Source organism: Nomia melanderi, chromosome 9, assembly GCF_051020985.1.
Source record: "Nomia melanderi isolate GNS246 chromosome 9, iyNomMela1, whole genome shotgun sequence".
NCBI lineage: Eukaryota > Metazoa > Arthropoda > Insecta > Hymenoptera > Halictidae > Nomia > Nomia melanderi.
The window spans coordinates 10,095,336-10,120,155 of NC_135007.1; the positions used below are offsets into that span (position 1 = coordinate 10,095,336).

The 24,820-nt window shown below is 35.5% G+C and overlaps 4 protein-coding genes across 6 annotated transcripts in view; 2 read left to right on the top strand and 2 right to left on the bottom strand.

The window, feature by feature from the left end:
* The first annotated feature begins 4,185 nt into the window (after positions 1-4,185).
* LOC116432796 (uncharacterized) lies at positions 4,186-10,271 on the top strand. Its single transcript, XM_076370532.1, has 5 exons — positions 4,186-4,206; positions 9,493-9,602; positions 9,685-9,783; positions 9,897-10,016; positions 10,074-10,271. The coding sequence occupies exons 2-5, from the start codon at positions 9,523-9,525 to the stop codon at positions 10,201-10,203; spliced, it is 429 nt and encodes a 142-aa protein (XP_076226647.1). The 5' UTR covers positions 4,186-4,206; positions 9,493-9,522; the 3' UTR covers positions 10,204-10,271.
* On the bottom strand, positions 5,928-7,090 carry LOC116432797 (translation machinery-associated protein 16). The gene is made up of 5 exons (XM_031990171.2): positions 6,963-7,090; positions 6,761-6,852; positions 6,526-6,666; positions 6,314-6,462; positions 5,928-6,255 (listed from the first exon to the last, which is right to left on the bottom strand). Exons 1-5 carry the CDS (start codon positions 6,963-6,965, stop codon positions 6,068-6,070), a joined length of 573 nt encoding a protein of 190 aa, XP_031846031.1. The 5' UTR covers positions 6,966-7,090; the 3' UTR covers positions 5,928-6,067.
* Positions 9,522-18,468, bottom strand: LOC116432795 (glutamate receptor 1). 2 transcript variants are annotated; one of them, XM_031990169.2, is made up of 10 exons: positions 18,412-18,468; positions 15,844-16,034; positions 14,757-14,941; positions 14,255-14,439; positions 13,495-13,887; positions 13,169-13,336; positions 12,689-12,915; positions 12,258-12,460; positions 11,886-12,151; positions 9,522-11,470 (listed from the first exon to the last, which is right to left on the bottom strand). In XM_031990169.2, exons 2-10 carry the CDS (start codon positions 15,992-15,994, stop codon positions 10,801-10,803), a joined length of 2,448 nt encoding a protein of 815 aa, XP_031846029.1. In that variant the 5' UTR covers positions 15,995-16,034; positions 18,412-18,468; the 3' UTR covers positions 9,522-10,800. The 2 variants fall into 2 exon arrangements, with proteins under 2 accessions (XP_031846029.1, XP_031846027.1); XM_031990167.2 differs by lacking the exon at positions 18,412-18,468 and adding an exon at positions 16,212-16,348 and having other exon boundaries at positions 15,844-16,001.
* A 567-nt stretch (positions 18,469-19,035) lies between these two features.
* Positions 19,036-24,820, top strand: part of LOC116432814 (acyl-CoA Delta-9 desaturase) — a 30,690-nt gene continuing 24,905 nt past the window's right edge. The window contains exon 1 of one of the 2 annotated variants that reach the window (XM_031990217.2): positions 19,036-19,313. The gene's annotated coding sequence lies outside the window, so the exon portion shown is untranslated. Of the gene's footprint in view, positions 19,314-19,802; positions 19,825-24,820 lie in introns of those variants that run through there. The other variant, XM_031990218.2, reaches the window with a different exon arrangement.

The window sequence follows — 24,820 nt, forward strand, 5'->3', positions numbered from 1 at the left end:
GCCCCTCTTCTGTCGCTCTTTTCCCCTCCCACTTCGCCCGGGACTGTCTTTCCTCCTCTTTTCACCATGCCCCCCTCCCACCCTCGTTTTCTCACTTAGTCCTGTCTCCCGCTTCTTCCTTCTCGCGATAAAGCGGGACCGTTTGCCTGGCGCGCCGCTCTTTCCAGGGGAGGCTGTTTTATTGTCATTGTAATTGCACGCGGTGTTCGCGCGAAATTATTGCGGACAATGCGGCCTTGGCTACCATTGCGTCTTATTCCTTTTTCGACGCGGGGGTGAGACGCTAGACGAGACACTGCGATTGGAGAATGCTGATTTTAGGGGTGGAAACGCGTAGCTTCCAATAACACGACATTCCTGCGACGCGGTTTGAACTTGCTACCGGAATTTGGAGAGCATCCGGTTTACTACGGTTTTTCTAAGGAATGCTACAGAAGGAGGAAACTTTGCAAACGCGTTGCCACGTATAAGAGATATAATTAAAATCTCTTGAGAAAAAGTGAATAAATAAAAATAACTGAAGTTAATTGAAACGTCGAGGTTTTTAAAAGTGTAAACGGGAAAACTGAAGTTCAAGGATATAGTTCAAATCGGAATCATCTATTTACTTATGTCTTGAACTTCACATTTCAAACCTACCACGATATGTTACATAGTCAATTAAATTTAATTGGTGACCCTCATAGTAATGTCCACGAAGAAAAAGGTAAACAGGCGCAAGTTGATCTTTGACACCTTGTTTGGAATGATTTGAGGTACTCTCAAGAAGCGTTTCGAACCAAACATAGAGACTTCCTTTATTATTAAACGATGAAGTAGCACTGCGTTGCATGATATTCAATGAAATATTCATGTGCAAAGCTATTTTATGAAATACAACGGTACACGATTGAAGCCACTCCGTTTGCATCCCTTTTCACCTCGTTCTTGAGTCACTTATCATTCCTGTAATGGCATTCTCCAACTGTATCGCATGCCCATCCGTTACATCGGCATCAGCCGCAAAACGCAGCTGTTACATTTACGTTAATTTTCCTGTCAAGCTATCCGTTTCTTAATTGTCGGATACACCACTCCTTTCAATCTCTCATCTACGAGTCAATAAACTGTAAACTTGAACTAGAGAAGTCATTATACACTTGAATCGCACCAGTTAAGTCTAAAATTAGTTGTTAAGTCTAACTTACCGACAGAAACATCTGATTAAAATCGACAATCGTTTTGGAAGAAAAATCGTTCGAGATACTGTTAAAAGAATGAAATGTTAAGCGTTAATTATATTTAAACTAGTGTTCATTCAAATCTCATAAAAACGATATTCATTCAAATCTCATAAAACGATTGAAAATCGCGTTTGATAACAGCGATTTTATTTAACTAATTTCTTTATGTGTAATACATTCTGTTAAAATTTGGTTCATCGAATGCATTATCACAAAATTTCAGTTTTGAGCCTGAACTAAGAATCTTGTTACCCATTCACGACTGAGGTTTATGGTAGTTAACGTTTTAACTGGCGATGCCTATCGATAGGGTAGTAAATCAATTTTAATCACGAGCCTGTAAATAGAAATGTCTACCAAATTCAGTAGAAAGTTCCAAACGAAAGAATTTATTTACCGAATAAATGAAGTGACAGCGGAGACCTTACACTCTCTATTCTCCAAGTATCTGCTAAAAATTACTTTCCAAACTAACGGATCCCGCGCAAATTTAGATTTACTTTTCCTCGAGGTGAAACGAAATTTATACAAAGTCGCCACTTCGGAATGATGACAGACTAAGCGTCTCTTCTCAAATTATTTTTAAACCTAACGAAAACACTGCTCCTAGAAATTCCTCAAATTTCTTCAATTAAAAATTTAAGATTGCTTATACGTCGAAATTTATAAAACAGAAACTATGCAGATGAAAATGTGCGTTAGATGATTATTTCGTTTAATGTCAATTTATTTTCAACAATCATTAATTATTCAATCATGTGCTTTTTCCTTTACATTATTATCTTGTCACTCATGCTAGTAAAAACTATTTATTCTGTAATATCAATCTCATTATAATATTTTCTGTTAATGGCAGTGACCGGTGATCCTCTACAACAGTAAAAGTGTTAAAAATCATTTGCCAATCGTAATATTGATAAAATGTTCAGTAAAATTGCCTGTATACTTCGTGGCGTTCTTAGAAGCATTACGTGCATATAGCATCGGCGAGTTGCCAAACCGAATCCGGTCGAACGTCTCCAAACATGGTGGTCCACCTGTTGCACTGAATGAACTCGGCCACGAGACAGGGGGGCACGGTTGTTGGAGGAACCTGTACGATAGTGGCACGACTCGCAAGGTGGGAGGTTCGCATTATAGGTGGCGACCCGAGGACCTACATTCACGAACGAAGTCTTCTCTCCGCGGCCTCTGCCTCGGAGGAGCCCTCGTCTCCTAAAGTATTCGTGTCGATGTCGGTTGACTCGCTTAGCAAGTGATTCTCGAATTCCGTCGTCGAGATTCCACCGGAGAAATTACTCTCCCCTCCCCTGCCCTGTTCTTCCATCGCCTCTTTTTACATCCCAAACGAACAGACGCTTCACGCTTCTGGACCGCAGAATCGAACCAAGTGTTGCGGTGAAAATAGCTCGACAACGCACTGCTCTTAATATTTCTTTGGTCTATTTGTCTGAAATTGTCTCGGCTTGGCACCATTGATAATCGAAAGTTCTTCAACAGAACAAATGATGGGAATGTTCGTTGAGAAACAAGACACAAGAATGTTACTATACGCTACGGTTTAGAGAATTTTTTAATATTCAACGCGGATTAAGAATCTGGACTACCCGGAACAAGTAATAATATTTCTATAGATCAACAAATACAGAAGTTTAAAGGTCACACTGAGGTTTTGAAATTTCGTACTATAATCTTAACGCTTGTGGAATAGCAAATGTTTAAACGATTCCAACGACCCGTAATGCATAGCTATTTGACATTACATAAAGGTGTAAAACAACTGTTCGTCTTCCGTAAGAGATACTCAAAATGACGTGTCAGTCTGCATCGACGTAAAACTATGCGCACTGGGGTCTTCTTGTAACGTAAGAACTGCTGCTTTCCTTTATCTATTCAGTCCATACAATTAGTTTCTTTCACGTCAAAGTCAGTACGTTGACGTAACGCTTAACCTCTTCCGAACACCGGACATTGCGATGCATTATTATTTAATAATGCATTTATTCATCAAACGATCTGAATGGTATTAAAGAAAAAAACGTGCAGCCGCGGCACGTGGAAACATTAGTCCGACAAACGGCGCCTTAACGTTGCTTCATCAGCATCATTCTTCCGCGTAACGGAAGAACTTTCCGAAGAGCACACAGAAAATCCGGGTGGCAAACTTGAAAAGGCTGCGGCAGAGACTTTCTAAATCGTCGGCACGGATCTGTCTAACGACGAGGCGGATTAGCGTCACGTATAATTGAGCCGGCAGCACGCAAGGACGTCGAGAGCTCGTAAAGCTCAAGCGAGCGTAAAAATGGCGGCGCAGTTCGCGAGTCAGATGGCATCTGTGGCTACCGTCAAGAATTGAGACACGATTACATTATCTCCACCGTTACCTCTTTGCCATGCATCATCGACTACATCGATCGGTATTACGATTATTCGTGCAAGACGCCTGCCGTTACTATCCTACAGATGTCAAACTTGCGTAAACTCGATTACAATTATGTGTAACCGTTCTTTCGTTTCGCAAAAACGGCCACGAGAATTTTCCCTCTTTTGTTTTCCTTGTTTTACAAAGTAGTATGTACGTAAATACCCATGAGACTTTCAACGATGAAAGATATTTTACTGTTTTTGGCAGTAATCTACTTTTAGAAAGAGTAAATATCAGTTACTATTTATCAATTCTTTTGTAGACTGACTGTGGTTTTCAATGAATGCATGAACTATAGTTCAAAAGTTTGAAATTATATTTAATATTTATGATTTGTAAGATGAAATAGAATAAAAAATAACGAATTTCGATATTTTTAATGCATAGTCTGTCATTTAAGCCTAGAGGATACTTTTGACTCTACGATCGGTATAAATCATTCGGTAGAGAACGATTTGAATATTGTGCATAACTGTTTTGATGTACAGTTAAATCAATCTTAAGGGAATAAACATAGATCCTCTAGTTCAATGGTGATTAACCTCGACGTTCTGCAAGGTAGGAAACAGAAATGGCGGTGAACAGATTTTATGCTATTCATTTTGAGATTCTTTGAAAACTGAATAAAATCGCGAAAGACAATGATTTTCTTTTAACTTAGATATTTTGCAAACATACAAACGTGCAGTTTGTTTTACAAAGGAATTTTGGGAGAAAAAGTTTGAAGTGTTTAACAATAATTTTATACAAAATTATAGGAATACCACAGACATTTCAATCTTTTATGTAGAATTTAAAAATCTGGTGAATATTACCACTCTCACGAGTTACGTAGCTGCAAGTACACTTTGAAACTGTGTCAAAATGTTAAGTTTAATGATAGAGATGAGACCAAAAAGGAAGGAAGAGTAATAACTTCATTCTTGCACAGTGATGCACGCCGCGGCAATTATCTAATACATAGGGTAGCATAATTCTCTGCCGAGTGGCAAGTAAATGATCTTCTAGAAGCGTCTGCGTAATTATCGAATGATTAATCACATACGAATGACCTATGCTGCACAAAAACTTGCCCGTTTAAAAAGCTTTGTCGTTTCTTTATCATTAATCGCAAAAAGTTTTTCCCTGTGTTTTGATTGAATTTAGATCGTTGGCGTTCATTAGGTTTCCGTGTCGATCTTGTCCGGTTTTCCACTTCTTAATTTGTAATGAGACAAGAATTGTGTACTGGCTTCGTGACTGCTATACTAAGTTTGGTACGCGACAATTGAGAAACGAGTGAACCGCAATAGGCATGGAAAGTGTAATTAACTTACGAACAAATCTGGAAGGTGCATCGAAGTAATTAGCCGCTGCTTGTACCAAATTTGGTATCGATTTGTTGACATTGTGTTCTATGAAGTATTTCGTTCCTTCTTGCATATACTTCGAAATAGAAGAGAAGTTATCGACTTATTATAAAGAATTTGTGTGCCGATAATTTAGCAAAGCAAAAGCCTCGCTAACTTTCACTCTTATCCACGTGATCACCATTCCCCTCTCCAGCAGATCCATAGTCCTCCAGAGAAATTCCTTGCAGAGACAACTGCGTACAAAACATGAACCAAGTATTTAATTCACTTCAATCATTTTTTAATATGATGATTAAAAAAACTTTTATTAAAAACGGTCTACTCATTGAAAACTGGTTTTTTTCCAAAGAATTAAAATTATGCGATATATTAGCAACTTCGATTTGTTAAAGAAAGACTTAAAATTTCAGAGAATTGTTGTTTCTTAAATAAAAATTATAGAAACAACTTTTTTAAGTAAAATAATTGCTACACATTGCTACCACATTCGAGTCGTATGTTTCACATAAATAAAAATGTTTAGTTTCGATAGTTTCCCTGCTTCCTGTGAAACGTCTACAATGTGGGATTCATGAGTTTAATTATTTCCGGAGATTACATAATTAAAAAAACAATAAGAAAAAGTAAACAAAGTAAGCAGAATTAAGGAAATACGCTAAAGGAGTTTTGAGGAACTATGAACTACCAACTGCTCATTCACATGTTCCAGTTTCGTGCGATATTTCGCAATCGAACTTTTTTCTGTGGCGTTTCCCTCCCTCGTGATACCTTTGTTCGCTGCTGGAGACAGCAATTAACGCAATCCACCTAATTACGCAAGCGAAAGTGAGCAAATTCACTTTCGTATTCCTCAAAAATTACTAACTTTGAAATGAGAATATAGAACAAGGTAGTAGGACTATAGGAAAATAAAATACAAGGTAAACCTTATGAAAATATATACGTAAACTTTATTCTATTTCCGTGGGACATTCTGGTGTTTAGTTTTTGTCAATTAAGAAAATTAATTTTTTTACGGAAGTATTCTTTTCCATGTTTTCAGAAATAAGTTTTGCAGAAGAAACCTCTTAGTCATCAGAAGCATTTCCTTGTGCATTATTTTTATCTATGTTCTGTTGTTTCCTTGCCTTTTGTAATATATCATTTAAATGCTTTTTACCGAATCTCCTAAATTTAAAATTAGTCAAATATTTTAATTCACCATTCCACTTTCTTAACATATCGCACTGAGTTGTATTTAAAATATCAGGAATCTCTGGAATAAGAAAACAGTTCTACACATTTTCAATTTACAAATTTTCATAAATTTTTACCTATTCCACATGTGTTATATTCCTCTTGTTCTCGTTCTTTAGTCATTCTTAACACATCCTGTCTACTTGCATGTTGTCTATTTTTTCTTCCACCTATAGAATGCTTTATATTAATTTGTTCTAATTCTTCATCATTCCTTGCTATGTACCTATGAACCAGTCACACATTCATAAATATTTAGGTTTTAGATACTTAGCCTTTATTTACTTACGTTTCTAGTAATGTGGCAGTTAATTCTGGAGTATAAGGACAAACATCAGGTACCATATGTTCCTGAATCCATAGCATTTTCTCCCCTAGTAGATTTTGTTTTATCAAACCTCCTAATTTTGTTTTTTGTCTGTTTATGATTCTGAAACATTATTCATTATCTTTCTTTTTATAAAACCTTTCATAACTATATTAATCATAAAAAACTTAAACGGTTTAATATTAAGTTTATCTACTTTTTGGTTCTTTTTGTAATGGCAATAGATTTCCTACTATTTGGATGAGCAATCTTCTTTGCCTTTAAGTATTCTTTCTTTATTGCAGTGGACTGCAAAGACAAACATGATTAAACAACTGAAATTTACTGGTAAGTAGAAGAAAATTTTTGAACTGAACACATTAAATAAATAATTTTAATAAAAACTGATTAACACTGACCATGATTGTAGTTTTATGTATTTACAACAGCTAACCTTTCATGACATACATCAAAAACGTGTGATCCTGGGGGCACATGAAATTTTAAAAGGATACTGGCGTCATCTGGTGTCACGCAAGACAATTTCAAGAAAACTTCTTTACCATTAAATACAAAGCGGTTGATGCAATCGAAGTTACGTCAATGCAATCAAAAAGTCAAAGTTTTATTTACCTTTTTTTTCACACCGATCTTCAATGATCTTACAATTAATTTATATTTAAACATTTGAATATCTGTTTCCTTTACTTTAAGTGAAACTAATCTGAACATTGCTTAAAGTACAAAAGAATTGAAATCACTAAATGAAAAAAATTAATACGATCAGCACAGAATTAGTTTTTCGTTTAAAGTATATATTACACCAAATCAATATTAGAAGATGAAATATAAATTTAAGAAAAATTACGTGGACCTTATTTTCAGATTATATTAGAAATAATATTGAATACGAATACTACGAACCGCTGACCTTACTAACGGAGCACATGGCTTACTTACTTAAAATAGAGTAACCGGATTTTTAACAATTCATTACGAGATTAATTTTAAACGGTCCAACTTAACACAAGGCTATTTTTTAGGTAAAATTTCAAGAAGTATGATAATACTTTTTCTAATTAAAAATTAAAATTAACTCATTTTATCAGTTTCGGAAATAAATATTTATATGCACAAATTGTTATCGTGAAAATCGAAAACAATTACAAGATTCAAAGTCCGTCTTTTATGAATGAATTCGAAATCAGGAAAGTGATAATTTGATCCCCTCGCTCTAATTTTACACGCTTGCATCGAAGTTCATTTCAAACAAAATCATTGACGGCAACGACAAAAATGATTGTATTGGAATAAAAAATAATTAGTATAAAAATATACTAAATTCTTATTTGCCATTCAAGGAAAACGAAAATCTGAAAGTATTTACTAGAAAATGTAAATAAAAAGGGTTACTGCTATTAAGAAACATAATAAAAAAACACCATTAATTAAATTACTGTTTATGCTTATTTAAATTAATTAATGTATTACCTTCCTTTAAAAAATGATAATAAATATCTGTATACTTCTATATAAAATGTTTTACTCGCAAAAGTGTTAAATGAGGGTCGTGACTCGTGATTAATTTATAAAACATTCTTGATTTCACAATATACCAGAGTAAATGTCACTTTAGTTGACCAAGAATAATATTTTGGATTCACTGAAAAGGATGAAGATAAATAGTTGTACTGACTGACCTTCATGAGAAGGGAGTATTATAATCAGTATTGGATTTCCAGGTTGGTGAGGCAGTTGATTTGGGCCACGAGAGTACCTGAAATAGTTATTATTTCCATGACTTGGAATTGTGCTGGCGTAATTAGAAATCTAAACCCCATACAAGGGGTTTTCTCTATTCTAGAAGAAAACATGTAAAGCATTACGATTTTCTATAATAAAATTCTAGAAGGAATATTTATTAATTTTTATTTGTTTAAAACAAAAATGCATTATGTCATAAAAGAATTTTTAAATTTTATTGTTAATTATTTCTTGCTTTACTTAATTCCAATTAACTATAATATTTGAAAATGAAGTCTGTGTAGTTTTTAAATGATTATTCTATTAATAGAATGTCATCTAAAAAAATGAAATGCTTTTTGTATTCTACAAAAGTATTTCATCATTTCTTAACCCATTTTTCATACTTAAAAACGTATAAAATGAGGCTGCAAAAAATATTTGCTTCTTATCATTTTCAAAACTTTCCGACATTGTTAACATAGTCCATTCTATATTTTTCGCCTGTTTATATATGTCACCATGATTAAGCGTCACGTTAACCTATTACGAATGTTTATGTTTGTATTGAGATTGTATTAATGAAGGATTTTGTAACGGAATTTTTCGCAATTTTATATAACATTTATTGAGAAAAAAAATCCTTTCTGAAAGCTGAAAATGAGGATTAAAACATTTTTTATAATTTTACTTTTATTAACTTCACGAACCTGTGGAACAAGTTTCGGCAGAAAGAGGACTTCGAACTGTCGTAAAGATAATGAACAATTTTTAAGCAAAGTAGATCTTTGTGAGAACGACCAAAGTGCAACCTTGGATTATTATTATAATTACGACCCAACTGAATTTGGCATAGTACAGAAAATTCCGTATTTTAGTTCCTGTTCCCCTTGCAACACCATAGAAATTGATTTCTCGTCGGCTAGCATTAGATGTGGAATGTGTCTTGCAATTGCTGAAAAGGTTTATCCATTTTTATCTCGTTTGAACAAGTTTTAAAAATGCAATCTAACTTGTATGGAATGAAAAATTATATTAAATTATATTGAAATCTATAATGTAAGGTACTTCTGTATAATGGTAGATTGTTGCAAGAAAGATTGATGTATATTGATTTAAAATGTAAAATGCATAAATTGTAAGAATGATTTCAATATATTTTCAATATGTAACTATTTTACGAATTATTTTTCTGTTTGCTGTTAGATAAATCAAACTTTATTGGATGTCCATGAAATGATGTCACCAAGTGCATGTCTGGACGACACCGAAGTTGAGCTCTTCTTGAGAACCATTTGCGATCACGAATTTCAATAGTACGTTTATATAGTAAGCGCTCATACCAGTTCTAAGTAACAGTCAGTTCAATAATTAATTTAAAAAGAAAACATTGCACAGCTATCGTCTGCGAGAAGTTAACGGAAAGAAGTTCATTTGCGACGATTCGCCTGGTTCTATTTTGATTTCTACTTCAGCAGATGGACTTTGGGGAAAAGAGTAAGCAGCTATTTGAATTTAATAGAAATGTTTCCTTTCTCCTTAAATAACGAAATGTATTTTATAATTCGACACAGCTATCATTGTTCATTAATGAATTCAATTTTCAACAGACTGAGGGATCTATGTCATTATTATTTGGATGAAATTGGTGAGAATCAACTTTACGAACAATGGCAGAAATGGTGTAACGACGATGAAAACTCTCCTGACATCTCTAACGTTATGTGTCGGTAATAAGGACGAGATAATCAAACAAAAGGTACGATTCTGACTTTATCATTTTATAGAAGCGAAATGGGATTGCTGCGAGACTGCAGGAACATGGAGAATCTAGAGAAATATGAGCCTCCTTATAAGACATACAACACCAAAGTGAAAATTACTGCGACGTACGGCAAATATGGCAACCCCGAATGATACATTTCGCGTGAAAATGTGTAATCTGAAATGAGATCGTTTAGAAATCACATTGATATAAATGTTTGCTCATCTCTCACTTTATTTGTGTAATAGGTGTTTACTTTACAGTAAGAATTGCTAAATCACGGAACATTTTGTTACAGAATTATTACTTCTTCTAAATCTTCTACATATTCTGCATACTTGTTTATTGTAACTCCGAACCGGTTCCAATAATCTACGCTCAGTTGGACTTTGGTCCATTGGCTTCAGGCATGATAAACCTTTTTTAAACCATTTTACAAGGTAACTCAAGAATTACGCGTAAAAGATTTCAAGTGGTTCCAAAGTTCTCTCCTTTTACTGTCACGAGATCCAAAGCAGAGGCAATTTATCATGTTAAATCCAGTAAAAAACCGAGGATAATCGATCTATCCATTAGATATATCGATAAATCAAAAAAAGATCATTTCTCAGATCTTTAAGTAACGTCAATAGTGACTCTGCAATCAAATGTAATGTAGAAATGCAAGTCCCAAAATGATGGAAATTATCAAGATTTCTCTAATACCCGTTTACAGTCGTTGCAATTTTTTATGCTTGAATTACCATAAGTTATTCATGAAAGGGAAAAATTGTACTATGACTCGATTTGTCATTCTTCTCGACACTGTTGCACTTCGTTCGCGGTAATTCGAGAAAGGTCGATTTATTCAAACTGTTCTCTTTACGGCGATTATAGAATCGTGATCCGATGCGGGAACAATCGATGATTCTACGTAAATGACCTGTCCCATCCTTGTTTCTCTTCCTAGGTCGTAAAATTCTAGGCAAAATTCGTAAATCGTGTGCATAAATGGAAGAAGAAGAATCCATAACGAAGCATTCGTTCGTTTTCTTTGAATCGAATTGCATCTCGTTAGTGTGATGCACGTGACTCAGCTTTTTACGATGCGAATGCAAGTGTAAATGGTGGAACTGCGAAAAAGAAGGTAACTGCGGCAAGTGGGGTAGATGGGGTAAGTGAGACAGATTCGGCATCAGATGACGCTGCCGCATCCCCCGTATTATAGTGTCCTTCATTTGACGTCTCTTGTTCCATATCCTCTCGGCGATCCAGATCGAAACCGCTGTCACGCCACCGGCGATCAAGATGAAGAAGGCAGAATAAACGTCAGCCAACCTGGCACTGTGGAAAGTGGTCGGCGATTTGCACTGCGGCATTTCCGGTAGCATTCGTTCCGTGATTCGATCCAAGACACCACGTTCTCGTATTCTCAAGATACTGAAAGTTAAGTCTCTTAATTTGTCTCTTAATTAAGTCTCTTCATTTGTTGCCTGTTGCCGAATTTTCTACGATGTTTCTACGATTATTAGATCTTCTTCAACTTTGCCAAACCAATTTTACTGTAATCTTTCAATTTCTCTTAACTAAATACTATTGTCTTTAGGAAACATTCGTCGAGTTTGAAAAAGTACAAAAAAAAGTTAGTAACGTGTGCTTGTAGTCCGTGAATATTACTTTTACTTGTACAATGAAACTACAAGCTGTAACAGAATTTAACGTATTACCGTAATTAACTCGAACGATATAACTTTCGTTGAAAATCATTTCGTAGGTTAAAAAGTTTCGTTGTTAAGTGAATTAATGACTACGTAAAAATGAGGAACTTTTCGGTTATTTAATATCATTTACCTACTTTAAATTAATAATCTTTTTGTAGGGGCAGGAATTGGCCATCGGTAAAGCCACCATCGTGAAGGTTTGAGGAAGAGGTAATTCCTTCAAAGTGCATCGTTCTTGTATTAACGTTGTTCTGAGCGCACGTCGCGCGAGACTGGCGCTCACGAAGAAACCGTATTGGCCCTGTACTGCTTTCATTAGACCGGAAGTGATGTCTAATCCAGACTCTCGATTGTCGAAGGCTCTTATGTAAAGCTCGCGAAGATTGCTATCGTTTACATTCTGAGAATAAACAAACAAAAGAAAAAACAAAACAGAAAAATCGTTCGACGTAAAAAATAAATTGTAAAAACGTTGTAAATTTTTATTTCTTCAATAGGAAGCTTACGCGAATATACTCGTCCTCGGTTATGCTGTACCCCAACTTAAAGTTGTGTGACAAAAGATCGGTGATCGACTTAATGCCACTCGCTTGAACCGATAATATAGAGGTAATAAAGCCAGCGTAAGCATTGTACATTACCAAAGCGAAGATCAGACTAAACAACAAAACAGTTTTGCCTGACGGATTGCGAGGAGTCCACGGAGAACCTGCACTTACAATAGTTATATAGTTTAATAGTAATTATAACTTCAATTATTAACGAAATATAATGTGCTTCATTAAGAATTTATAAAATCTTCAGTAATCATTTATTATGTATCAATTAATAATTCAATTGATATTCATTAAAATCGTAATAATATCTAGCGTTTATATTTTAGCACAGTAATTGAATAATAGAACAATCCATAAATATTCTTATCTTTATTAAGAACCTTGCATGCACATTATGCTAATGCACCAGAGAGCAGCTTCTCCAATACCAACGCGTTTTTCCTCCTCGTAATGGAGAACAGTTTTCGCGGCATAGATAATCAGTCCCATCGCGAATAAAATGGCGACATACGTAGAAGCTACGCATCCCAGTAGACAGTTGTCAAACGGTTGGCGAAATATGTCTCTCATGGTTCCACTCTCCAATGGATGATAATAAATATTCCTCCTGTTCAGACATAATATTTTGCATACAGAGCGTTCTGTATTGTGCAAAAAATTCTTATTACATCTTTCCCTATTCATTAAACCGATCATAACAGTTATTAGACACGTAATGACTTATGAGACTTGTCACAAGTTGTCTTTTGACCTACTGTCATTCAACTATTTCAGTGACATCCACGAACATTGCGAACACGTTGTTCAGTTGTTTAACAGTCAGATAAATCGTTTCAAAATGAAAAATTAGTATTGTTTACATATAGCGAATCAGAGGATGGCTGAACGTCATCTCCGCTTGTCGTTCTTCGTTAACGGTTATGTATCCTAGCCCTATATCAACAACTCCGGTAACGACATCGCCAAGAAGATTGCCCCAAACTTTGTTGTTGAGAGTTCCTAGTTTATCGTGGGACACTAATTCTATGCTACAAAGACATTTGTGATTAGTATAACTTTTTAACGTTATAATTTATAATAAATCAAAACGGAAAATCATATTGTTTCAAAATCATAGTAAATACTATTCAATGATTTCAAAATAAATCGTTTAAATTCTCTTTATCGTACTCCATTAGATGTTTACCTTGCGTTAACGCTGCTCGTGACAAAGCTCGCGAAGTCAAGAAGCGGCAAGATATCGTTCGCTTCCAACTGATCAGTAACATCCATCTGGCCATCGATTGTTCCATTCAACACCCCGAAGACAATCGGCATCCCTTTGAAGTCGTTTCTAAGCTTGACGCTTGTCGGGTTTTGCAACGACCAAGAATGCGGGTTCCAGGAACCAAGAAAATTTGTCATCAGACTGGTGTTGTCCGAATGCCGGATTTTGTATACATGGACAAAGTAGAAGACCACCGTTCGGTTCTCCAAGATGGCGTAGTTCAAATTTATCGACGCGTTTTCGACAGGTTGTTTCACAGGAGGCTCTCGATATTGAAAGTGACTCTCATAGCTTCGTAAACAGCAATGTGACCTTAAAAATGTAACGTAGAATCTCTAAATAAACGATTTTCATTCTGTATTTATAAGATTTTAATGATTTAAAGAGAAAGTTTCAGTTTTGTCCTTCAATATTTAATTTTGATTCGTTTATTCTTCTATCCAAAGTCTTCCTCAACTATACGTCACAACCAATAGGTTACTCCGATTACAAATTATTGTAATTATTTATAAATGTATAAAATTGATATCCTATAAAGTGATCTATAAACGTATAAACGTATAAACGTATTCTAAGTAATTAATCGCACTTTTTATTCGAATCGATGTTTCACTCCATGCAGTGATCGATAATGATTAAACATAGCATGTGTCAAATTTATTTTGGCAGACATGATCACCTGTTCGAATACGTTTGTGATAATTTGTGAATCGCAGAATACGATAAAGATGATGTAGCAATGACCACGTCGCTGTCGATGCCAATATTCAAATGCCGGAGTACTGAATCTATAGTTGCGTCGGTGTTTCTTGTTGTTATCATTAGCCAGGAGATGTAATAGTTGAACAGAAATTTCTGAGAGGCCTGCGATAGGACATGATAAATATTATTAATTTATGTCGCATTAACTGCAATTGATATGCTGATATTTGAAATTTCCATTATATTTTCCATTTCATTAGTTTTAATTGCATCAATTACTGTATCAAGATTTATAACCGTGCAATTTACTTATCGCTCGTAAAATCACTTTTGCTTGATAAATATCGCACATATTACAGCACTTAAGTGTTACGGTGTAATCGTAGCAAAACAGCCGCCATATGTAAATGAAGGCAACTGTCCGTGATATTGAACATGAGAGTTCTTTATACGTGTTCTTCTTAGCATATGTTTATTACCACGTGTAAAACATTCTCAGGAGAGGTGAGATTGAGACTATCCAATAAGACAATGGATCCGATTCGATGTTTCCGAATAATAAGGGCGTCTGGTATATTTGGATTGATGGCTGACTGAATTGACACGCTGATACCTGTTTCAGCGAGGCACGCAAACAAAGGTCTTGCGTAGGCGAATACACAATCTAAGGAAATAAGAAGCAAATTCAGTTCACAGGCTTTGGAAAATATTTCTTGCGTGATTCATCGTGCATATTTCACTACACAACCAAGGTATAACGTGACAATGCATAAATGCAATTTCGCACTAGAGAACGATGTATACATCCTAAGCTACGCATCACGTTACTTAATATTAATGACACTAAGTCAAGGATCTTCCTTTGTCTTCTGATTATTTTCATTTTCATCAGAAATGTGACTTTGGGACTAATGACATTCCCAGACTTTGAATGCGCTGTTTTATTTCGAGATTAATTAATTAACGACCGACTTTCAGTTGGCGCATTGAATAAAGAAAAATGGAAATGGGGTACGAATTCCTGCTTATATATCAAAACGATTTCAATTTAATAATACACATCCACGAAAAATTACAAAGAAAATCCATGAATTTAAATATTCTGAACATGGGCGTCCATTGATTATTAATTAAATTCACAATGATGTTTAGTGTCACAGGAGATCTCTCAACACCTTGCATGTGGGCTACTTTGTTGATTCGCCGCGGACAATGTGTAACAATTTGACTGATTTCGGAAAATATTACTAATGGCTGCTCTAATTGGCAATATAATGTACTATTCATTTGATATTTTTTAATAACTCACTTACATCACGTACTCAAGTACATCGTTTCTTACCATAAATATAATATTTGATCGTTTACAAGATAGGCAAAAAGAATAGAAAATAAAATGATGCAGCCAATCGTTTTATAATTTTAGTTTTATAATTTTCTTTCGAAAACTTATATAACATTGAATATATGAATGCACAAGCTCATTTCCCTATTCATGCTTTTATTTCTAACAATACAGGTTGAGCAAATGCAAATATTCATTAATATAACATTTACAATTCTTACCTAAGGAGCTTAGATTGTCGAATAGTACTATTTGATTCCATGATCTTAACTTCGAGAATTCCAGTATCAGTTGTAAAGTTAAAGGTGATGGTAAAATACAAGTGCTCGTCACCACGGAGAATGTGGTCATTACAAGAAAGATGATTTTCATTTTTCTACTGAAAAATGTCAGGTATAGAAAACTCAATTTTCTATATTTAATTAAAATTCTTCAAGTAATTGGAGAAATACTACTTTAAGTAATATTTCTTTATTATAACGGAAATAGGAAATAGTTTGTTCTACTTGTGTTGACATCAACCGTTCTTAATGAAAACGGCTTCGTTCAACGAAAGATTTTAACAAAATCACAGAAAAAGCACGAGTACCGTATAAACATCCTACAAGGAGCATTGCAATACTTTGAATCAACCTCTCGAATGTCAGTCAGTAGTAACCGGAAACGCAATCCGTTCCAGTTCTTCACTGATGCCCGCACGAAACACGAAACGCCTTAGACAGCGATCGAATATAGACTGATGACCATCTCGTAGGGCTTTTCCGATTCGTTCTTGCTTCAACGCATGCGAAAGAAATTGCTTTCCAGATAGAGATCGTAGAACATCCTTTTTTCCAATTCCCTTGAGTGAATTAAGTACTGCATACAATGTCAGACCTCGCTAATGACCGACCAATTTCCCTTAAGAGACATAACGGCTATTTTCTGATAAATGGCGAATTTCAATTCATTGCGATATCGCTGATAGATACTTTTCTGGGAGAAAGAGTGTCGAAAATCGTGCTAGTAGATTATGTGTCCATTTAAAGGAAACCGTGATTCAGAACATACAATGTTCAGCGTTGAGTTTGAAAATATTTTGTAAAGTTTCATTCGTGTATAATGTGTTTTAGAGTGTTAACCAGCAGTACCGTTTGAATGGGGATAATTCCGTCTTTAGATTATTGAGAAGGGAACATACAATGAAATGTTTGAATTAAGTTTGAAAAGTCAAAAGCTCGTGCATTTGGCAGATTGTAGACAGAAAATGTTGAACTCCATTATTTCCTTTGTCTATGTGCCATCTGTATTTAATCAAAACAGAACGATATAAATGCATATCAGTTGGACAAGTAATCGCGTATAATTTTCTTGACAATGAGATCTGACATGGAACAAACTTATTTCATATTTTCAATCAACTTTTTCATGTAAAATGAGACCTCTATTAAACTGTTAGTTAACGGACATGCTGCGTAATTTTTATGAACTGTGAAGTGGTGTTGCGTTACTTGTTAAGAAAAATTGACACACCGATTGTATTGACATTTGTACATAATACCTGTAAATGAGGACAATGGTGTGTCGATAGTAGTGCTTACTTCGTGATGACAGAAAATCGATAGAATTGATGCAATCGATACGAAAAGAATCGTTGTTACTTGTGGAAGTTTGCGCTGAGAGTTCAACTACAACTGATACTAATATTTTATTAGTCTTGAATTATAGAAGTATTGACTAATTTATGAAATTATTTCGGATAACAAAAATTCATTCATGTTTCATTTTTACTCATAAATAAGAAAATTCTCAGTGATCGTTTTGGTCATTAGATAGTAAACGTCGACTGAATGTAAGTACATAATAAAATTCTTATGATCCGAATGCACTAAACTTTGTTTATTGAATGCTTCTTTATCATTTTTGTAGACAGATTATATATGTCTGACATTTTATGTACCAAATGAGATACTTCAAAAAAGGCATTATCACGTTAATCCTCAGACTGATTTAACACCTACCTTTAGATCAAATTACATATGTAAATCATCCGTTCGGTTTTATTCGATTACAATTATGTATCTGTATATCACATTTTATCTTATTGGTGCAATGATACGAACTGAAAAATTGGACTTTGTATTTTAAATTCAATATGATACAGTAAGATGGAATGATGTGCAATATATCATCAGAGATAATCTTTAAATCAATTCACAGAATAGATTTTTTGATAAAAATAGAGATACACAAGAATAAAAATGCATGGAATGCCAGAGGCGAGAATGCTGATACAATACACAATACAAATCTTATAAACATAATATTGAGTCACATGTATTATAGCTTTCGGAAAAATAATTTTTATTGTTAGATATTTAATTAATTTCATTGCTTCATGATATTTATGAATAAATATACGTAATATCATTGATGTTATACGTAGAAAATGTATTAATAGCGGAACTACTCCTGCGACTGCATGGCCGACTGAAGGTAAAGGAGGATACCTATGGAAACAATTGAATAATCTTATAAAAAATGGGAATATACCCAAATCGCAAAAAATAGTACCCTCAAATAATTCGTAAGTAAAGGTACTGATCATCTTACTCGGAAGTATGCCCCTTCCAAGAATAAAAAATCATTGAAACAATATGCATATGCAATATGCATAAACATTCTTGTTATTTGACTTGGAAGAAAGGAAAGGTGTCACGCGATTAATAAGACTAATCGCCTTTGAGAAGAAGGAAGTAAAATATTGATAAATGATATAAATTTCAGAAATACATTTTATACAGTCTTACCATTCATATTACAAAATAAAGAGTAAAAAAAAAGGTTACAACAAAACGTCAATTCATCGTCAAATAAAAATCCTACAAATTCAGCTGAGAATTACAAAATTCTGTTATCTTGGAAGCACCATTTCAAAACTGCGCAGTAAAACATTATTCCTCCTACATTGCCGTTCACAATAAAAAACGATTTATCGAACACATTATTTTCAATAATAAAAGAATAAAATAACAAGAAATCTATGTTTCACCCTTCCTCGTATGAGATCATACCGATAAAATAATACTAAAAAGTGAATTTCAATCAACATCTATCGAAATCTACATTTTCCTTTCATTTACTCTCTAATTAAGATACCCAATAAAAGATACAGGTTTCCTTGAAATTTCATGTTCCCGATTATACGCCGTCTAGCCACCTCAAAACAATAATGCGCGTATCTGACACGTTGGAACGGCGTGAAAAAAAAACCGAGGACGGGAGAACCGCTCCGAGCGCTACGACGCGTTTCCTTCGCTGAAGATCACGTAGGCCTCTATCTATGGCGGGTCATCGCAGGATCAAATTAGACGCCGTGTCGTGGCGCCACCGGTGTTTCCGCCGGCGTCGAAGCGCGCCGCCGCGACGACTCGTGTTTGTCGGCACTAGTATTTAGCTCTAGCCGCGTGGTGCCGGCATTTCAGTCTTGGTCGGCTGTCAGCTCATCGCATCGCTCGATTCTCAACGGGAGGGGTTAATTCCGCTGAAAGACACCAGTACCCAGAGCAAGAAACACGTTGTTTCACCGTTGATTCGTTACTGCGCGGTTTTCTCCAGTGGTTGGTTGCATTTTGTGCGCGGCATTAACAGCGGTGGTACGCGTCCAATAAAGGTTAACCGGCAGGGGTTGACGAGGGTGAGAACAGAAGAGGTAAGCATTTTTTTTTTGTTTTCACACCCCACGGTACTCGGGACGTAGTATTCGCGAGCAGTCACCCGTCGACTGTTCGAGGAGTCCTTTGAAAAAGAATAGGAACCCGTGGCAACCGAAAGGAGACGATATTCGTGTAAATTTACCTTAGCCATGCGTTGAACGCGATCCAAGTATTCGTGGATTTTTTAATTCGTCCGTATCTGATTTTTCTGGCAGCAAGTCAGCTGGGAACGGTTTGTTCGTAGTTCAATGTCGCTTCTATTTTTCGTCACGTAGCGACACATCTGCGCCGCGTGGTCGAGTCTGCGGACAACTAGGTTTAGGGTCGCCGTGTACCGTACAATATTGTTATGTCGATCAAATTCGTGGGCAGGAACGATCGTGCAATTGGCAATGTCGTTTCGGGACGGAGATTATACTTTCTCGCATTTCGTTTTCGATCTTGTTGTATATGTTCGTGAATACAAGAGGAATATTTTTTTCTGTCGGCGACGAGGACACGTTTAAGGTGAGTCGCCTCGTTGCTCGAGGCTCGTTTTCGATTGACACGTGCGTACTTTGGTTAATATCGGTTACATAAACTGCAATGAAGGAAGGGAAAATCTATACAGATAAATGGGGAAAGGAAGAGAATAGTTGTTCCGCGTGTTCGTTAAATGATATAACTTAAGAAAATTCAACGTCCGCAAGCAAAACGTAATTTGTCGTGTGCACGGTACTAACGAGCAGTTACGTGCTGGATCAGCCGGTGTCCGCTGACGCTCGGCGCGCACGTTGGTCCCTCTTCATTTGCGTGACGATAACAAAATTTGCGATGACCAGCAAAATTAGTCAAGTTTTCTATCGGCCGTTCCTTCTTTATTTATAGACCTTACCTATTGTCCCGGTCGTGTTACAATTATAACGTCCTTCGCCTAATTCGCTATGCGTACATTTTTGTTCGTAACGGGAGCAACTTTATTCGGAACAACAAATAATTAAAAATATCAAATTATACATCTGCTACTGAATTTTCGATGCGCGACTGCGAATTCCGTTTATTTTATTTGTATAAGATGACAATTTTGTAATATTGTTTTAGAGATATTTTTGAAAATTGTATTTTATTCATTTCGTTGAAGTTGTATCTGAAACAGAATATGTGGTAGTGAAAATTTGTAGTTTTAACTTTTGGATGGAGCGGTGCCTAGAATCATTCAAATTCTTGGTTATCAGATTTCATAAATATTTGTTTAAGCGCACTTCTTATTAAATCGAATATAATCATCTGATAACTGAAGATAACTATAAGAACATTTCAATGAAGATTGATCTAGGTGGCATCGTCCAGAGGTTAAATGCTAGAGGTTAGTGCTATCTGGAATTATTTGGGAAACTATTCTTAAACATTGTATTTAACTATCAAACGAAGTAGAAAATTACTATACAGGAAGGTAGGTAGCGAAGCAGTTGGATTTTCTATACTAACAATCATATTCGAGTAATTTTACGTACCGGTATTTATAAACCAATAAACATTTTCCATAGCCATCGATTTACTCAAATCGAAGTAAATTTCGGATTTACTCGAAACGGAGGAAACCTAATTACCTTTTACGCATTATAATAAGCTAAACGAAATTTAATGTGCCTCTTATTTCATTAAAATTCCATTAGACTACATACGAAACATTTACGTGTACAAAATCAAAAATCGATAATGTAAAATCTAAAACAGTAAGCATTAATTTGCTGAGAAACGTTCTGGAACATCGTTGAAGCTTGCCGACAAAAGGCAAAGCGGAACGTATGTGAATTCGGTCTAGCATTTCACAGTGTCGCACCTGTTGATTTATTTGAAAACATTTCTGCGACCGTTTGTCGTTGATAGAGATAGAAATTTAATCGTTAGTTCTCAGCAAGTCAATTTTCAACGCGTTTCCACGTCGGAGATTCTCTACTACTCATTACGATACACCGTTACTGCATCGCGATTACTGTTACACCATCTAGATTGAGAGAAATTGACCAACGCATCGCTCAAATCACGAACACCACTCTAGAACAGCTTCGCTGCTGTGATACTGCGTATCCGATGCACAACAGGCTATCAGTTGACGAAGAATTAAGCTCTATACTCGTCACCTGCTAAAGTAAATTATCCCTAGTTATCACGTCAACGTCGTTGAAATATGAAAACCGAATTGAAAGTGCTTTGTCTCTATAAACACAAGTTCTAGGAACGACCAATGCGACCATGGGGACTAGACACAATTTTCTTATTGATCTGGGTGCTCCCTTCTTTAATGCGTTTACGCTTTTTGCGTATCTCCGTATACGTGCGCAATTCCGAGTAAACAACGATTTTACCATTCTTTTCTTTTATCAAAGGTACAGCTGAATATAATGGAATTTTGTATCGGACAATATATTTTTAAACTTGTTTATGTAGCCCTGTGTTGTCTTAGTCACAAGGTAAATGTTATTGAAGTTCGGTTAGAATGTGATACGTGATTCGTCTTACTCACTTAATACTGGACCTTTTGACACTCATTCCTTTGCGATTTTTACGGACTTCCTTAACACGTTCGCTACCAGCGTTTGTTTCGGTGGCGATCCTCTGAATTATAATATTTTATTCAATTCAATAAATCTTCTAAACGAACTACCGAAACAAATGAAGCTAAAACGAGTCATTGAATCCCTAAATGTAATTTCGTAGCTTATAACTTTAACTAACTATATCTATAGGATAAATTTCATTTTCTTTATATAAAATATAGAACTGCGACCGTCACAAATATGTGCCGCTGTTAGCGAACGTGTTAAATGGATAGAATTTGGATCTCGTCGACACATTTACTTACGAGAAACTAAAAAAGTTTTGAACGCATAAAATTTTTAAATTACCCGAACGACGGAAAAAGATAAAACACCTCTAAATCGAACTTACAATATTCGTTGTTCCCAAATCACCTGTGCACAGATTTAAAGGAATTTCGTAACATCGTTCTACATTAATAACAATAAAAAACATTCACCGAATAATGTTAAATGGTAAAACTGCGCGTATAATGGGGTCAGTAAAAAAAGGTGCACTTGTAAAAAGAGAATCATAAATTTTCGTGCTGATTAGTAACTGTTCTCATTTGCAACGGTTACCAGGTATTACCAGCTGGTAAATATGTGTATATGATAGTTGTGCATCTTGATACATTGAACGTTTTCGGAGATCGACACAAATCTCACGATGTTCGACTAATTCGCAATGCGTCATTTGCAAGTTCTGCCGCGGCACGATATGAGGGTGTAATAGCACACCGGAAATGTCGATTCAATTAAGGTCGATTACTGGCACCGGATCTATCCAGCCTCGCTGAGCAATGTGTCGTTCGAGGGAAAATATGTTTTGCGCATAGAAAATTGATATGAAAATTATTTGAAAAAATTCCCTCGTCAGGTAAATATACTCAATTTTCCGCAATAGTGTACCTGGATACATGAAATCACGAATTCCTCGGTGAAACGCGTTGAAATTTGCAAGATAGAATAGAAATTAATCTTTTTAATTGCACCGCAAAATCGGGTCTAGAATCGTACAAACATATTTGTTTTATTTACTTACCAGAACACTGTATTCTAATCGAATGTATAGTTGCGTCAACTTTTAAGTTCGTTCCCCAAACGCACAAGATTCTTTACAATTCGATGTACCATGGTTTAGTGAAATGTAATTCTAAGTTCCCGCGATGACCTGATTAAGTCACGTCACTGGCACGGTTAGCTAACAACCACTTTCTCGATTGCCAAAACCTCTCCCCTCTCAAATAGTATTATCTAGCAGCGTATTTTTTCTTCGCCCGATCCTTACGGAAAATAGTGTTTCAAAGTGGTTTAACATGTCAACCTAGGAAGCGTATTACTATAAATTGACTAGTTAACGAGCGCTTCCTGAATATCATGACGATAACGCGCAAATATTTACGCACGCGTGAGTTAGCCTTGAACGGCAATACCGGACAATGTTGTTCTTTTAAAAGCAGTACATTGCTCGAAAGTCAATTCATTTCGCTGGATGTTAACACATAGATTCGAAGTTTTCTAACGCATCACGAGTATTACTCCTCAATTTATATGTATCTGTTACAATTAATGACAAATGTTGTAAATTTATTAATTAAGTCAATCGATTGACAAATTGAAATCATTACTTTATCGAAACATTAAGTCGTGCACCCATATAGAAATAAAAAATGACTGCTATAATCGATAATCTAATCACGCGAATCATATATCCAGCATCATTGGTTGGTGATTCGCTTTGATTACTAATGTTTACGATCCGAACATAAGGGACTTTAATCTTGGAAGTGACCGTGGGATTTATTATTCCAACGATAGGATAACGAGAGGTAGCACGCTGGTACGAACATTTTATCGGATCGATTATTTTTGATCGATCGCGTGTTGTATCTTTCTTCTCCACTTTGTCATTAAAATTATACCAATATCCGATTAATTTTGAATCACCAGATACGTTCTGTTCGTCACAGCATAATCACGTGATAATGATGCCACTCGGTCTTGGTTCGTCTATATATGTACAAACGCATCGCGCGATATTCCGTCGACGATACCTTTCTCCTGCACTTTCGATCGAAAGTGCTTTCGCGTCTAGACGCCCCTTGCAGATCTTCTGCTACCAGTTTGTTACACCGCCTTACCGCACAAAGAAACTTAAATTCCTCGCTCTATATACACTCCGTTGTCCGTGAGTCCGCGGACATTTCCACGGGCGCAGGTGGAACAACAGCGGATTATACTCGTAAAATTTCATGAATGGCAATGTTAAAGAATATTTCATGAATTTCTCGCATTACCGTGCCAATCTAATTACCCGGTTTGAATAGATTTAAACGTTGACTAAACGGTAGTAAACGTTGATTATGTTTAATCTTAATCAAGATTAGTAGATTGTTCGCAGTGGATTGCGCAATTGATTCTCGATTCAATTTTGCTTTAGGTCCTTTTTATTATTATTTGTTGTAGTTTTTCTATAAATTGTTAGCATTTTATTATGTTATTTATATAATTTTATTATTTATAGTAATTTCTTTTTGTTTCTTGGTATGCTCTTCGTTTGATTCATGATTCTCTTTAAAACAATTTGGTAAGACGTTGGATGTATGTCAGTTACCGATAGCGACGTATGTATAAAAGTGTATATCTATTACGACAAGACTTTTAGGCTTGAAATTTCATAATACTCGTCCGTTATCCACGTGTTCTTCTTGGAGTTCACGGGATCCACATTTTTTTAAGCGCTAAAAGGCAATTTGTAGAATTTGTAGAATTAATTCAATGCGACTCGATATTACGAAGATCATTTTTCAGCGAAAAGTTGGGGATTGCGAGAAGTTCATTACGAGATGGTTGCTAATGGATGCGAGCAAAATGATAGCGCGAACCTTGTAGCGAGAGGATCCTGCATTAGAACTTTTTTAAGTAGTTCAGAGGAAATTGGA

What these genes read in the sequence shown, in the direction of transcription:
- LOC116432797 (XM_031990171.2), bottom strand. An exon ending in ATTACAAAAAGAACCAAAAA is followed by an intron (nt 6,667 to 6,760) that starts GTAGATAAACTT and finishes ATAATGTTTCAG; the next exon opens with AATCATAAACAGACAAAAAA. An exon ending in ATATAACACATGTGGAATAG is followed by an intron (nt 6,256 to 6,313) that starts GTAAAAATTTAT and finishes TTCTTATTCCAG; the next exon opens with AGATTCCTGATATTTTAAAT.
- LOC116432796 (XM_076370532.1), top strand. Translation starts at nt 9,523, where the DNA reads ATGATGTCACCAAGTGCATGTCTGGACGACACCGAAGTTGAGCTCTTC. An exon ending in TGCGATCACGAATTTCAATA is followed by an intron (nt 9,603 to 9,684) that starts GTACGTTTATAT and finishes AACATTGCACAG; the next exon opens with CTATCGTCTGCGAGAAGTTA. An exon ending in GATGGACTTTGGGGAAAAGA is followed by an intron (nt 9,784 to 9,896) that starts GTAAGCAGCTAT and finishes AATTTTCAACAG; the next exon opens with ACTGAGGGATCTATGTCATT.
- LOC116432795 (XM_031990167.2), bottom strand. An exon ending in TAGCATAATGTGCATGCAAG is followed by an intron (nt 12,461 to 12,688) that starts GTTCTTAATAAA and finishes TTGTAAGTGCAG; the next exon opens with GTTCTCCGTGGACTCCTCGC. An exon ending in CCGAGGACGAGTATATTCGC is followed by an intron (nt 12,152 to 12,257) that starts GTAAGCTTCCTA and finishes GTTTATTCTCAG; the next exon opens with AATGTAAACGATAGCAATCT.